The sequence below is a fragment of the Pongo abelii genome, chromosome 16, assembly GCF_028885655.2.
Source record: "Pongo abelii isolate AG06213 chromosome 16, NHGRI_mPonAbe1-v2.0_pri, whole genome shotgun sequence".
Taxonomy (NCBI): Eukaryota; Metazoa; Chordata; class Mammalia; order Primates; family Hominidae; genus Pongo; species Pongo abelii.
The window spans coordinates 72,580,059-72,595,218 of NC_072001.2; the positions used below are offsets into that span (position 1 = coordinate 72,580,059).

The window sequence follows — 15,160 nt, forward strand, 5'->3', positions numbered from 1 at the left end:
ACCATGCATTTTATGAAGGTCTGCTCTATGCAAAGCACTTTGCTAAGGCTAGAGTGGGAAGATGGAGAGAATGTTTCTCCTTTCCTGTGCTCACAGGAGCTCAGGGCAGGAGTGCAACTAAGACCTAGTAATGGGGTTCCATAGACAGAGATTCAAGCTGGGGAGGGCAGGGCAGGTCAGTCTTCTTAGTCTAAGCTGGAACATCACTGTCCTAGGACAGAGAGACTCCTTTTATTATCCTGTATCCGTCCATTTATTTTTTTGGAAAGGCTGCTTTAAATCCTGCCCCTATTACATGGCCAGTATTGGGCTTCCCATCCTTGTCTGGGGTCAGCATAGCAGGTCAGATGGAGGCAGGTTTTTTAATCTGGGCCTAGCCCTGGCTTTGGTGGCAAAATATCCTCCCCAGGTCTGGGGCCAGATTCCTAAATGAGGTCAAGTTGTCCAATGTATGGATTTCCCTTCTGTTCCCCGCTGGCTATTGACGATGTCAGTCCCCCTAGTTTTGCCTGCCAGAATGCCGGGATCCGCAGAGAGAAGCGAAGTAGTCACAAACTGTGAGTGGCCTTTTCCTCCAGCTTCTGTCCAGCCACTGCCACTGTGGCTGTCACGGGGTCTGTGCTCTCCTGCAGCCCTGCCCGGCCTTCTCCCTGCAGGTCACCGCCCCCACATGCCCAGTGCTCTGAAATGTTTCTGCTCTCACTGGTCCCTTGTCACAAAATCTCTTGGTTTATAGAATCTGCTAGTCTAATTCATATGAAGGAGTAAATAATGATTAATGGAGTCTGCATTGGAACCAGTGGCCAGTGCTTTAATTCATAATTATAAAACAACAACTTAAAAGGAAGAGAGAAAGAAGCTTGAAAGGTAGAAGGTTAGACCCAGTGTGGAGCTCCTGGGAGCTGTTATTTCTGCTAGAGGGCTTTCTGAGTCCTGCCAAGCACGTGCCGTCCTCCTCCACAGGATCAAAGGCTGAAGGCCATTGGCCTATTTGCCTCCTTGTCATCAGCCTTGGTGGGGTGGAAATCTGCAACTCAAGATTCCTGCTGCCCGTTATAGGAATCTGTCCACCATAAACTGGGGACGTCAGCAGAATTGAATGGTGAATCAAAAACTGGAACAAATCACTTTAATTACCTAAGACCCAAACCTAATTCACAGTATTTCTTCACTGGTCCATGAACCAACTTCATTTTATCCCCTCCCTCTAGTTGAGCAGTTTAACCCAGAACTGAACTAAGAGTTCTCTAAAACTTGGAGCTACTGCTGGAAGGGAATGTGCCGACCATTCAGCTAGCCAAGCCCTCTTATTTTACACAGAGGCCCTGAGAGCTGTGACCCAGGGCTTCAGCTTCACTTAAACGCTTCACTTTTCTCAAGGCCACATGGCACCTCGGGGGCCCAGATTTGACTCATTACTCTGGCAACCCCTCACCTTCTGCACTGTTCCATGTGACTGCTTGACTTGGAACCCCAAGAAATAGCACAAGGCTGGGCACAATGGGTCACACCTCTAATCCCAGCACTTTAGGAGGCCAAGATGGGAGAATCACTTGAGCCCAGGAGTTCAAGATGAGTCTGGGCATCATAGCGAGACCCTGTCTCTGCAAAAAATAAAAAATTAGGCTGGGCATGGTAGCTCATGCCTGTAATCCCAGCACTTTGGGAGGCCAAGGTGGGTGGATCACTTAAGGTCAGGAGTTCGAGACCAGTCTGGGCAACATGATGAAACCCCCATCTCTACTAGTAATACAAAATATTAGCCGGGCATTGTGGCATGCGCTTGTAATCCTCGCTACCCGAGGGGCTGAGGCAGGGGAATCACTTGAACCCAGGAGGCAGAGGTTTCAGTGAGCCAAGATAACACCACTGTACTCCAGCCTGGGCAACAAAATGAGACTCCATCTCAAAAAAAAAAAAAAAAAAAAATTAGCTGACCATGGTAGCACTCCTGTAGTTCCAGCTACTCAGGTGGCTAAGGTGGGAGGATCATTTGAGCCCAGGAGTTTGAGGCTGCAGTAAGCCATGATTGCACCACTGCACTCCAGCCCTCCAGCCTGGGCTTCAGATCAAGACCTTGTCTCAAAAAAAAAAAAAAAAAAAAAAAAAAACGAGAGAGAGAGATAGCACAGACTCTGGTATATATTGTACATTTTTTGACACAGAACCTCTCTTACACTAAGAAATTGACACCCCAAATGAGAAATGGATGGCTAGATTGAAGTTCCTCTAGCCTTCCCCTCACAGCCCTAGAAATTCAAAGGAGAGGGTTTGCAACTTATTGTGACCTGATTTAGATTATGATTACGAATATCATTGTTATTATCTGCTTCAATTACCCTATTCATCTATAATTTACTTTTCAAAGGGTATGGCAACATTTATCTAAATCAGTGGTCCTTACCTGGGGGCGATTTTTGCCCCCAGGGGACATCTGACAATATCTGGAGACATTTCTGTTTGTCACAACTTGGGGGGTAGGGTGCCGACAGTGTGAGCTAGTGGCGTTTAGCGGATAGTGGCCATGGATGCTGTGAAAGTACGCACGGGTTGGCCCCCACAGCAAATAATGATCTGGCCCAAAGTGTCAGTAGTGTCAAAATTAATAACCCTTGGTCTAGATCAACAAAGAAGGGGAAAATAGGTCTCCTGCAGTCCTGCTACCTCAACAAATTAAACACTTTTCTATGTTCCTCCCAGCCTCTGCCCCACGGTGTAAACTTCACTTTCCCAAGCTCTTCTAACCATGGCAGGAATACAGTTTGATTTCCACATTTCTTCACTTATTATTGTATCCTGGGCTGTTGCCCCTCTGGCCTCGTTATCTTCTCACTTACCACTTTTAGTGGATGTAATACAATACTCCAGGCAGGTTGATACCCCGTATTTCACCTGACCAATCTGGGTTTCTCAGTGGGGGTGTTTTTTGGGGGGGGACTTGCCAAATGGGCTGCATGGGGGTGTGGGTGGCTTGAGCAGCCCTGCTGTGGGCAGCCGCCTCCTCTTCCTGCAGCCCAGGCATCAGCATCATGGTCCTCATCATCAAAAGCCCTTTATGAAGCACCTTGGTGAATATATCCTGGCACTGGGTGCATCTTCTGCAGAGTTCTTCCCACCAGCCCCTGACATGCAGGGCTTGCCGGCTCAGACAGACAGCATCTATGTCAGCTCACCAAAAAGGCGTCCAAAAACTGGGCTGTAGGCCCCAGGCAGAGGGGTGAGAAAACAGATTCTTAGGCAAGATTCATGCCAAGAGTAAGTACGCCGGGGAATGCAAAGACAGGCTGGATTCCCAAAGGGAGACTGGCCCTTGAATTCCCTCCTCCAGCTGGCTGGAGGCTTCTTGGAGGACATGGGATTTTAGAAGCTACTTCGAGGGAAGGAGAGAGTGAGGGGAACAGCTTAACAGGTTAAGGACTTGGGGTCAAGCGTTCCAGGCACACAGAGCACGGCCTGGAAGATGTTTCTCCAGAGACCTTCGTGCCACCCTCTGGTCTCACCTCAGTGTCCTTTTCCTTTGCCTCTGCAGGTGTTCCATGAGCAAGGCATTCTGTCCGGCTACCGCCATCCACAGAGTTCTGCCACTGCCTGCATCCTCAGCCTTTTCCAAATGACCAATGAGACTCTCAACATTTGGACTCACTTGCTGCCCTTCTGGTACCTTCTGGCCCCCTTGACCGGCCTGTCTCCTTCAGGAGCCCTGGAGACCAGGGTGTCTTAAAACACAGCTAGTGTTGAGAGGGCTGAGATTCTATGCTGGGGTTTGGGGATCCCCGTGGGTACACGCAGGTGAAGGGAGTGTGTGACAGAGGGAAGAGACATTGGGTGTGCCACGGGGATGACCTTTAAGGCATGGACTGGGGTAAGATTTGAGGGGAAATCCCGAAAGTGCCTCAGTCCTTCCCTGCTCCCTGCTCCAGTGCCTGATATGATAGCATTTACCTTCATCTCCAGTCTTGGAGACTTTCCAGGTCTTCCAGGAGCCCTGGTTAAAATGTCACTAGTTTGAGCAAGTCAACCTCTCTGAGCCTTACATTTTCCTACCTGCAAAGCAGGAGTGATGGTCCGCACCTCCCCAGTGGTTGCTGTGAGGGTTTGGGGAGAAAACATTGGTAGAGGCATCTGACACAGAGTTGTGGGTGTTCCGTAATCATTCTGGGAACCACGGCAACTGGGAGGCACTTGGTCAGGCAGCCTGTAGATGGAGCCAGCTAAGAGCAAAGCTCTGGGAAGCCTGTATGCAGAAATGGGAGTTGCCAGGGAAGCGAAGAGGGGCCTTGCTGAGAAAGGTGGGGGATGAAGGCCAGTGTCACACACTGCACACCTTTGCTTAAGGAATGGAGGCTGGAGACAGGGTCAAAGCACCAAATCACAGTGGATCTGAGCTGGAAGAACTCTGAGGCCATTCAAGCCACTGTCCCACTCAGACCACCATTGGTCGATGTAGACACAGCCGAGAGAAGGGGTGGCTTCCTTATGTCATGCAGGGGCGCCGTGGCACAGGCTGGTCACTGGACTCCCTCCAGTCATGTTGAGAAGAGATGAGGAGTGTGCCATGAGTGGAGATGGGCCCAGGCTCCCCGCACAGGGGCAGCCAGCCCGAGTAGAAGTCAGATGACAGACCCGGGGCCAAAATGCAGGGGCAGGCTGTTTGATTCCAGCAGCCAGCTCAGTGGAGAGGGGAGAGAGCTCAGTCTGGTGTGGACTAGGGTGATCTGTGAAGGAGCGTGGCAGCCCTGGGCCTGCGGACTGGGCAGGGGTGGCAGCACAGCCCTGCTCCAGGGACCATTTGTCATTTTTAAAAGTATACATGCTTATAAATTATAACCCTTCAGAAGGGAATAGAGTCGGGCTCTGCCACTGGCCCCAGTTCTCCTCCCTGGAGTGGCCAGGGGGACCTGCTTCCTGTGCATCCTCCTGGAGCTTTTCTGGGGACTCAGGAGCATCTGTGCTGTGAGCGTCCCCAGCATCTGCCTCTTTCCCCACTGCCGTCCTCTTACTTCCTTCCCTTGGAGATCTCACTCTGTCAGCATCTGCAATCTGCATGTCTCCCGGACTTTGGAACATCTGCTTGGTGTTCCATTTTCTGGATGAATCATGGTTGATTTAGGCTGTTTTGAGATTTGAGCTGCTAAAAGGGTACCAGCCTGTCCATCCCTGCTTGTGGGTCTTGCGCTCCATGCATGGATCCCTGTAGGGTGATTTTTTGCTATTTTACAGCTGAGCCAAGCTGGGTGAGCTGCAACCCCCTCACCCCCCTCACCCCCCTCACCCCCAGCACTGCCTATGCACCTCTACACTGTGCCAGGCTCTCAGAGATGATCCTGACTGAGCAACAGAGAGTAGCAGGAAGGACTTAGGAAGGTCTGGATCAAGATGCCCTAAGGAAATGGGACCACCGAAAAATTGAAATGACCGAAGGATACATTTTGAGAAACAGCAAATAGCTTAAGTTTTACTTCTGCTGGGACAAAAATAAAAAGTCCACAAGTGTAGCTGGAAGGATTTAGCAATGTTCCTTCAGCTCCTGCATATGAAAAGCTTTGTAGAGTCTCCTCCCTTGGAGGAGTTAGTGGGAAAGGGAGCCAGCTCTCTAGGGGTGATTTGTGGAAGTGAGGTGCTCTGCAGGCAGGACCTCATGCGTGGATTGTAGGTCAGGAGTGATTTGTGGAAGTGAGGTGCTCTGCAGGCGGGACCTCATGTGTGGTTTGTAGGTCAAGCAGATCTGGTGAAGAATTGTGAAGTGTCTCTGCATAGAGATCTAGGCTCTGCTAAGAGTCAGCTGTGGGACTAGCTATTCAGAAAAGTGATTGTACTCTTAGTGGAGGAACAGTGTGGAGGAGGAGGGAGAAAATAGTCCTCTTGGCCTCTGGGCTTGCAAGGCTCCACCTGGGGCATTGCTTCTATTTGAGGAGGCTTCCTACAAGAGGGACATAGACAAACTACATGGAGCAAGGACAAACCACAGGGATGGTGGTAACGCCACATTTAGATCCCGCGAGGAATGACTGAAGAAACTGGGAGTATTTCATGTGAAGTTCAGGGAGGTGGGAGGGGGTTAGAAAGACTGCCTTAAAATATTTGATAGGCGGCTGGGTGCAGTGGCTCATGCCTATAATCCCAGTACTTTGGGAGGCCGAGGCAGGCAGATCACAAGGTCAGGAGATCGAGACCATCCTGGCCAACATGGTGAAACCCCGTCTCTACTAAAAATACAAAAGTTAGCCAGGCGTGGCGGAGGGTGCCTGTAGTCCCAGCTACTTGGGAAGCTGAGACAGGAGAATCGCTTGAACCCAGGAGGCAGAGGTTGCAGTGAGCTGAGATCGTGCCACTGCACTCCAGCCTGGTGACGGAGTGAGACTCCGTCTCAAAAAAAAAAAAAGTATATATATATACATACATATATATGTGTATGTGTATATATATGTATATGTGTGCATGTATATGTGTGTGTGTATATATATGTGTGTATATATGTGTATATATGTGTGTGTATATGTGTATATATGTGTGTGTATATATATGTGTGTACGTATATATATATATACACATATATATATATGCATATGTTAAGCTTGTTTTCTGTGATCCTGGTGGAGGGAACTAAGGCCAATCAAATGGAGATAGATTCCAGGAGGACAGATTTGAGCCAATGAAAGAGAACTTTCCAGCCCTTGGAACTGCTTTGGGAGGTAATGAGCCCCCATCCCTGGAAGCATGCAAGCTGAGGCTGGAGAATCACTAGGGGATTGGACTAGATATACATAAAGCCTCTCTTCTTATTTCACCTGCACATTCCCAACGTACTGCCTCCCAATTAAAAAAGGACCCCCCACCTCCCTAGCACATGGTATTTCCCCAAAGTGAGAACACAAAGGAATTGGTCATCGCGGGGGAATGGAGAGAGTAGATAGGCGAGGATCTAAAAGGAGCTTCCACCATGGAGGGTGAGTGGGTCCTCCATGTTCATTGTGGAGGGTGAGCGGGCCCTCCGTGCTCATGGTGGAGGGTGGGCGGGCCCTCCGTGCTCATCGTGGAGGGTGAGCGGGCCCTCCGTGTTCATGGTGGAGGGTAAGCGGGCCCTCCGTGTTCCTGGTGGAGGGTGAGCGGGGCCCTCTGTGTTCATGGTGGAGGGTGAGTGAGCCTCTGTGTTCATGGTGCAGGGTGAGTGGGCCTCTGTGTTCATGGTGGAGGGTGAGTGGGCCTCTGTGTTCATGGTGGAGGGTGAGTGGGCCTCTGTGTTCCTGGTGGAGGGTAAGTGGGTCCTCTGTGTTCATGGTGGAGGGTGAGTGGGTCCTCTGTGTTCATGGTGCAGGGTGAGTGGGCCTCTGTGTTCATGGTGGAGGGTGAGTGGGCCTCTGTGTTCATGGTGGAGGGTGAGTGGGCCTCTGTGTTCCTGGTGGAGGGTGAGTGGGTCCTCTGTGTTCATGGTGGAGGGTGAGTGGGCCTCTGTATTCATGGTGGAGGGTGAGTGGGCCTCTGTGTTCATGGTGGAGAGTGAGTGGGTCCTCTGTGTTCATGGTGGAGGGTGAGTGGGCCTCTGTGTTCATGGTGGAGGGTGAGTGGGCCTCTGTGTTCATGGTGGAGGGTGAGTGGCCCTCTGTGTTCGTGGTGGAGGGTGAGCGGGCCCTCTGTGTTCATGGTGGAGGGTGAGTGAGCCTCTGTGTTCATGGTGCAGGGTGAGTGGGCCTCTGTGTTCATGGTGGAGGGTGAGTGGGCCTCTGTGTTCATGGTGGAGGGTGAGTGGGCCTCTGTGTTCCTGGTGGAGGGTAAGTGGGTCCTCTGTGTTCATGGTGGAGGGTGAGTGGGTCCTCTGTGTTCATGGTGCAGGGTGAGTGGGCCTCTGTGTTCATGGTGGAGGGTGAGTGGGCCTCTGTGTTCATGGTGGAGGGTGAGTGGGCCTCTGTGTTCCTGGTGGAGGGTGAGTGGGTCCTCTGTGTTCATGGTGGAGGGTGAGTGGGCCTCTGTATTCATGGTGGAGGGTGAGTGGGCCTCTGTGTTCATGGTGGAGAGTGAGTGGGTCCTCTGTGTTCATGGTGGAGGGTGAGTGGGCCTCTGTGTTCATGGTGGAGGGTGAGTGGGCCTCTGTGTTCATGGTGGAGGGTGAGTGGCCCTCTGTGTTCGTGGTGGAGGGTGAGCGGGCCCTCTGTGTTCCTGGTGGAGGGTGAGTGGGTCCTCTGTGTTCATGGTGGAGGGTGAGTGGGCCTCTGTGTTCATGGTGGAGGGTGAGTGGGCCTCTGTGTTTATGGTGGAGGGTGAGTGGCCCTCCGTGTTTGTGGTAGAGGGTGAGCGGGCCCTCTGTGTTCATAGTGGAGGGTGAGTGGGTGCTCTGTGTCCATGGTGGAGGGTGAGTGGGCCTCTGTGTTCATGGTGGAGGGTGAGTGGACCTCTGTGTTCATGGTGGAGGGTGAGTGGACCTCCGTGTTTGTGGTAGAGGGTGAGCGGGCCCTCTGTGTTCATAGTGGAGGGTGAGTGGGTGCTCTGTGTCCATGGTGGAGGGTGAGCGGGCTCTCTGTGTTCATAGTGGAGGGTGAGTGGGTGCTCTGTGTCCATGGTGGAGGGTGAGTGGGCCTCTGTGTTCATGGTGGAGGGTGAGTGGACCTCTGTGTTCATGGTGGAGGGTGAGTGGGTCCTCTGTGCTCATCATGGAGGGTGAGTGGGCCTCTGTGTTCATCGTGGAGGGTGAGCGGGCCCTCTGTGTTCATCGTGGAGGGTGAGTGGGCCTCTGTGTTCATGGTGGAGGGTGAGCGGGCCCTCCGTGTTCCTGGTGGAGGGGGAGCGGGCCCTCTGTGTTCATGGTGGAGGATGAGCGGGCCCTCTGTGTTCATGGTGGAGGGTGAGTGGGCCCCTGTGTTGGTGGTGGAGGGTGAGCGGGCCCTCTGTGTTCGTGGTGGAGGGTGAGCGGGCCCTCTGTGTTCGTGGTGGATGGTGAGTGGGCCCCTGTGTTCATCGTGGAGGGTGAGTGCGCCCTCTGTGTTCATCGTGGAGGGTGAGTGGGCCCTCTGTGTTCCAGGTTCTTTGCATGGAGGTTTGTGACTGCACTGTATATGACAGACATCAAGAATGACAGCTACTCCTGGCCCATGCTTGTGTACATGTGCACCAGCTGCGTGTACCCGCTTGTGTCCAGCTGTGCGCACACCTTCAGCTCTATGTCCAAGAATGCCCGGCACATTTGCTACTTCCTGGACTATGGCGCCGTCAACTTCTTCAGCCTGGGTATGTGAGGCCTTGTTCTTGCTTTCCTTCCCCTGCAACCAGGCTGTTTGCCCCTTCTCCTGTGAGCTAGGGTCACTAGAAGGCTTTGATGGTTTGCAGAAGAGTCCAGGGATTATGCCAGTGCCCCTGTCCAGTTTCCCAATGGGTGTTTTATAAGCAACTGTCCATAAGCATGCTGCTAAATATTTAGCCACTGGCTCTGTGGGGACAACAGCCCCGATCTGCAGTGTTTGCCAGTTTCTGTGGTATAAATCTTCCCATCATGGCCAGCTTCAACCTACCAACATGACGTCACAGAACACAAGAGTGGGAAGAGATATGCGTAGCACATCATTATAGAAATCCCACCGTGCAGATACAGTAGATGTAGTCATTGAGTACTCAGTACTTTTGTTAATATGATTTATTTAATTGCAAGTTTATGTGATTTAATTTTTAATGATGGCTGTGTTCAGCACTCAGCTCTCTCACAGGCCAGAATGAACTGACTCCAGTACATCAGTGCTGGTCTCTGTCATGCCAGGCAAGAAGAGGAGGGTGAGGTCATGAGCCTCGTATGTCCAGAGGCTTAGTGCAATCAGAGAGATGCTCAGAGTATGCGGGAATAGAGCAGCAGCCTAAGCTGGTGAAATTGGGTGCTGACCGCCCCCTCTTCCTTGTCTTTTTCTTTGACTATGATGCCCCCTCCTCCGGCTTCTTCTTCTCTCCTCCTCTTGTGGGCATGCATCTGTCCCTAAGGATATGAGTTCTAGATTCGTTCTCCAGGTCCCATTCTAGGTGAGAAAACCAATTATTGTCTTCCTTGCCCAAGAGGTTGTCCATGAGGAGCCTACCTCCATCCTCTTTCTTCATATACACATGCTCACACACAAACATACACTCATGCACTGATACACACTGACATACACACATACACACACTCACCACATATACACAATACACTTACATGCACACACTCTCACTCCACACACACACCACATGCCACACGTACTCACACATTGACACACACACAATACACTCACATACACACACTCACACCACATACACACAATACACTCACATGCACACTCTCAAACACTACACACACACCACCCATACTGACACACACTACACTCACATAAACACACAACACATACACACAATACACTCACATGCACATACACATACTCTCAGACCCTCCACACACACTCACATCCACATACACACCACACATACTGACATATACACACAATACACTCACATACACACTCACATGCTCATATATGCACACATACTCTCGGACACCACACACACATTCACACACTCACACTCTCACATACATCACCCACACACACACCACACACATGCACATCGCACACACCACATACATACACACACACCACACACATGCTCACTCACACCCTCTCACACACATACACACACATTTTCTCGCTTCACTGCCCACTCCTTAGTGCTCTGCTGCCCAGTCCCCAGCATTCACTAGACCTTGCCCCTTTCGGTGTGAGCCAGGCTTACCCTCAGGCTTTGATGGGTTTGCAGAAGACAGCGGGGAATGTGCGTGCCCCTGTCCAGGGTCTCAGCCTCCTCACTGCCGAGATTGACACAGGGGTCCTTCAGGCCTCCTCAATGCCCCTCTCTTTCTCTGGTCCCTGTCACATCCCTCCCTCCCTCCCGGATCCCCTTCCACCCTCCGGATCCCCTCTTACCCTCCATGTCCCCCCTCCCCTGGGCTGGCTCCCCTCCTCTGCTTTCTGGCACACATGGGCGGGGAGGCTCAGAAGTGGTCCTTTGACCTCTCCTCTCACACGTTCCGGCTCCCCAGGGATCTCCTCCGTGCCTACTGCATCTCTTCCCACCTCCGGAGAAACCCTGTCTCCAGTGTAAACCTCTTACCTGAGGTCCACGCCACCTCAGAGCCATGAGACCAGAACTGTACCTGCTCCTGCCCCTGCCCCTACACCTGCTACCCCTCTGTATGTCCAACCTGACTGATGGTTGCACCCCTACTCCTTCTCCCGAGTCAGAAGCCTGACTAATCCTCGGGATCCCCTTCCTCTCACTCCCCGTGCATGCCCACCCTCTGGCCAATTGGTTATTAAGACCAGGTGACTTCTCTCCTACCTGCTCTAAGCGGCACTGCCCCTTCGTCTTGAGTCAGGCCCTGGCTTCTCACTTGCACAGTTATCACAGCCTTCTCCACCTCACCCGGACCCTGGAGGCTTCCACAACACCTTCTACCACATCACCCTCCCACTGTCAGGGCCCTCATCACCCGGAAGCAGTCCAGACTCCTTAGCGGGGTGGCTTCCTTGGCCCTCGGTTGCCTGCTTTAGACTTGTTTTGATAAGTGTGGGCATTTCTGGAGTAACGGCTGCATGGCAAGCCCTGGTCCAGGCCCCTGACATGGACCCCTGAGGGGCCACACCACACCATGTTTAATGGTCCAGGTGCTGGCACCTGATTCCGCCACCCCTAACCGTTAGAGGCTCCTGTGCAAGTTTCGTAACCCTGCCAAGCCTCAATTCTCTCATCCACAAAATGGACGTAATATCTTCTTTGTGGGTATGTTCTGATGATTAAATATGTTTTAAATGAGGCTCAGAGCCTAGCCTTAGTCGGCATCTGAGGGCAGCCATTACCACGATGATCTTGTTAACCCTGGCAGCAGTCTCTGAGGTAGGTCCTAGTGTCATACCCATGCCTAGGTGAGGACAGTGAGGCACTGTGGAGATAAGTGACAGGTCACACAGCTGTGCATGGCAGAGCCAGGGTGAGGACTGAAGCCCATGTGGTCTGCCACCAACCTGTCCCCTGCCTTCCTCCATCATGGGCCTCACTGTCTGTCTGTGTAAGAGTTCCTCTTGTTGCCATGGTCTCCCTTCTCTGTATCCTCCCGTAGGCCATTCCCCAGAACTCCCTCTTCCCTTACCTGCAGGCTGCACCACGGGAGCCTCAGGGGCCCCTGCCCTGTGCCCTTCTTCCAACCCCCAGACTTGGATATACCCCCACCATGGTTCTTCTGATCCCCAGCCTGCCAGCCATGCCGGCACACCTCCCTCGCTGGGAACAACTCCGGAGCACAGAAGATGCCTCCAATCTGTTTTTCTAGCCCATAGCCCAGTGCTTGATGTGGGGAAGCGTTCAGGAAACATGGAAGGAACATCTCTAGTCCACTGAGAGAGCCATTGATTCCGTCTGGGACTCCCCTCTCCACCTTCTGCCCCTGCCTCCCTCCTCCCTCGCTGTCCAGTGTAGCAGCCCCCCCCCGCCACCTCCCAGCCTCCCAGGAGTTCCTCCCTCAGGCCATCCTGTGTGCTTTCACTAGGTTTTGGTCATCAGAATCCTTCAGTGGCTCCCTTAGTGCCTGAAAGAGGAAGTTCCCTTTCCTTAGCCTGCACCCAAAGCTGAAAGCCTCCCTGCCCTCAGGCTCCTGTCAGAATCCGGGATGACCTGCCAGGCTTTGTTCCAAGATCAACTCCTGTGCCTTGTGCTCCACCCATCCCGAGCACCTGCCCCACACTGGAACCTGCCTCAGGCTCTGATCTTTTGCTTCTGGCTGCGGTTCTGGGCAGGGTCAGAGGCTCCTTGGCTCTTGCATGGCCCATAGCTTGCCCCAGTTGGCATCTGCTAAGCCAATGCATCCCAGTTCAGAAGGGAACCCCCCTCCCGGTATGGGGCCAGACGAAGGGCTTGCCTGTCCCTCTGGAGGCAGGTTCCCACTGAAATCTCGCAGGCTGCCTGCTGGAGCTGGGAGTATGGGACCAGGAGGGTTTGGTGTTCACCCTCTTTGCCTGTGTGGCCAGCTTCGCTAGATCCATCTGTCACTGGGATAAAAGACAGAGATCAACCTGTATGGCCCAAGGCCTTGTTCAGCCCTGAGCTAGGACTCCACGATTCCTGATGTCTTTGGAATGACAGGTGACCTAGGCATGGCCTTCAGGCCCTGGGCTGCCTCCCTTAGGGGAGACCTCAGGAGGTGAGGGTGCAGGTCCAGGCCCGTCTCCCCAGCTGAAGCATACCTGGCCCCTTTGAAAAGGACAGTGATCTCCCCTGCTCTTCCAAATAAGTGCTTCAGCAAACAGGTCTCTAGAAGGTCCTTAAGCAACCCTTTCACAAAGTCCAAAACCTAAAACACAACACAACACCCAGCCTCTCAGCTGGCCTGTCTCCCAGCTGCTGATAAGACATCCTCGTCTCAGCAGGGGCCCCCCCTCCAACATTGATCTTTCTACCAGGAGCACCCATGTCCCCGGGTAGGTGAGATGTGCAAACTCTGAGTAGAGCTCAGCTCGCTGGGTCTATCATCGTGGACCACAGCATGTGGCTAAAAGCAGGAACTGTCACTAACCTGCCTGGGTTTGAAGCCCATCTTTGTTAACTCTCTAGCTGCAAGACCCTGGGCGAGTGATTAAACCTCTCTGTCCCTCTGCTTCCTATCTGTACAGTGAGGATAAGTGCAGAGTTATGAAGGAGGATGGTTGAAGTATTATGTGAGGTCATATATGTAAAGCCCTTGGAGCAAAGCTGGGCTTACAGTAAATTCTCAGGATGGGATTTGGGTGGGCAGAGAAGAGAGAGGAGGACATCCTGGAAGGGGGAATGGCACCAGTGAGGGCACAGAGCCAGGACTGTGGGAATGATGAGGGCCAAGCCAGATGCTGGGGACAGTCTTTGCAAGGGGCCCACGTGGTGCCAAGGCCTGGCTCCTCTCCCAAGGCTGGCTTTTCTTCCCCAGGCTCAGCCATTGCCTACTCTGCATACACGTTCCCGGATGCACTGATGGGCACCACCTTCCATGACTACTATGTGGCCCTGGCTGTACTGAACACCATCCTCAGCACAGGCCTCTCCTGCTACTCCAGGTACTGGGTCACTCTGACCTCAGATGAGAGGGGAGGGAGGGTCTTGCATGCAGCTCCCTGCACTCTTTAAGGGAGCCGGGGAAGAGGTGGGCTCAATGGAAAAGGTGCTTGGGAACCTAGGACTCCATTCCAGGTGGACTTCCTATTGCTGGCAAAACCAGCTTCCTGGACACGCAAGCTCCAGGCCGCCATGCTCAGAGAGTCTCATACTTGGTTTAATACTCTGCTGCCTTTTTTTGTTTTTGTTTTGAGACAAAGTCTCACTCTGTTACCCAGGCTGAAGTGTGATGGCACAATCTTGGCTCACTGCAACCTCCGCCTCCTGAGTTCAAGCTATTCTCCTGCCTCAGCATCCCATGTAGCTGGGATTACAGGCACCCACCACCACACCCAGCTAATTTTTGTATTTTTAGTAGAGACAGGGTTTCACCATGTTGGTCAGGCTGGTCTGGAACTCCTGACCTCAGGTGATCCACCCACCTTGGCCCTCCAAAGTGTTGGGATTACAGGCGTGAGCCACGGCGCCTGACATGTTTTGGGGTTTTTTTTTGTTTGTTTTATTTATTTATTTTTTGAGACAGGGTCTCTCTCTGTGGCCCAGGCTGGAATACAGTGGTGCGATCTCAGCTCACTGTAGCCTCGCCTTCCGGGGCTCGTCTGCTGCATTCTTAATAATTTGTAATAATTTTTGAACAATGAGGTCCCTGCTCTTTGATTTGGTACCAGGCTTTACAAATTATGCAGCTGGTTCAATTGCTGGACAAGTGGCTTATCCACCCTGAACTTCAGTTTGCTCATCTATAAAATGAGGCCATTACAAATACCCCTAAGACAAATGGAAGGATTACAGGTAATGTACTCAGGACACTTAGCACAAGCCTGGCACACAGGAGATGTCCCATAAATGTGTGGTCACTAATGGTGACTGGGTGTGCCTGCCTCTGGGCATATGTGATGGATGATGGTGTTATTCAAATACCCTATGCATCCCTCATCACCGTGAGTCAGGCCCAGCTTACTCGCTCTAATTCCCACTGTTTTTTTTTTTTCTTTCAAGAAAACTCATGGGGGTGTGAGTG

At 52.3% G+C, this 15,160-nt stretch overlaps 1 protein-coding gene and 1 long non-coding RNA gene across 3 annotated transcripts in view; one reads left to right on the plus strand and one right to left on the minus strand.

The window, feature by feature from the left end:
- The window catches only part of PAQR5 (progestin and adipoQ receptor family member 5), a 110,660-nt gene that overhangs the window by 79,431 nt on the left and 16,069 nt on the right, over window positions 1–15,160 (plus strand). Inside the window, exons 1-4 of one of the 2 annotated variants that reach the window (XM_054531227.1) lie at window positions 3,092–3,255; window positions 3,530–3,657; window positions 9,014–9,219; window positions 13,955–14,081. In XM_054531227.1, coding sequence (XP_054387202.1) covers window positions 3,247–3,255; window positions 3,530–3,657; window positions 9,014–9,219; window positions 13,955–14,081 — 470 coding nt within the window. In that variant the 5' untranslated portion in view covers window positions 3,092–3,246. 2 annotated transcript variants of the gene reach the window in all.
- On the minus strand, window positions 791–3,126 carry LOC129050148 (uncharacterized). The gene is made up of 2 exons (XR_008513666.1): window positions 2,838–3,126; window positions 791–1,077 (listed from the first exon to the last, which is right to left on the minus strand). It is a non-coding gene; the product is annotated as an uncharacterized LOC129050148 (long non-coding RNA).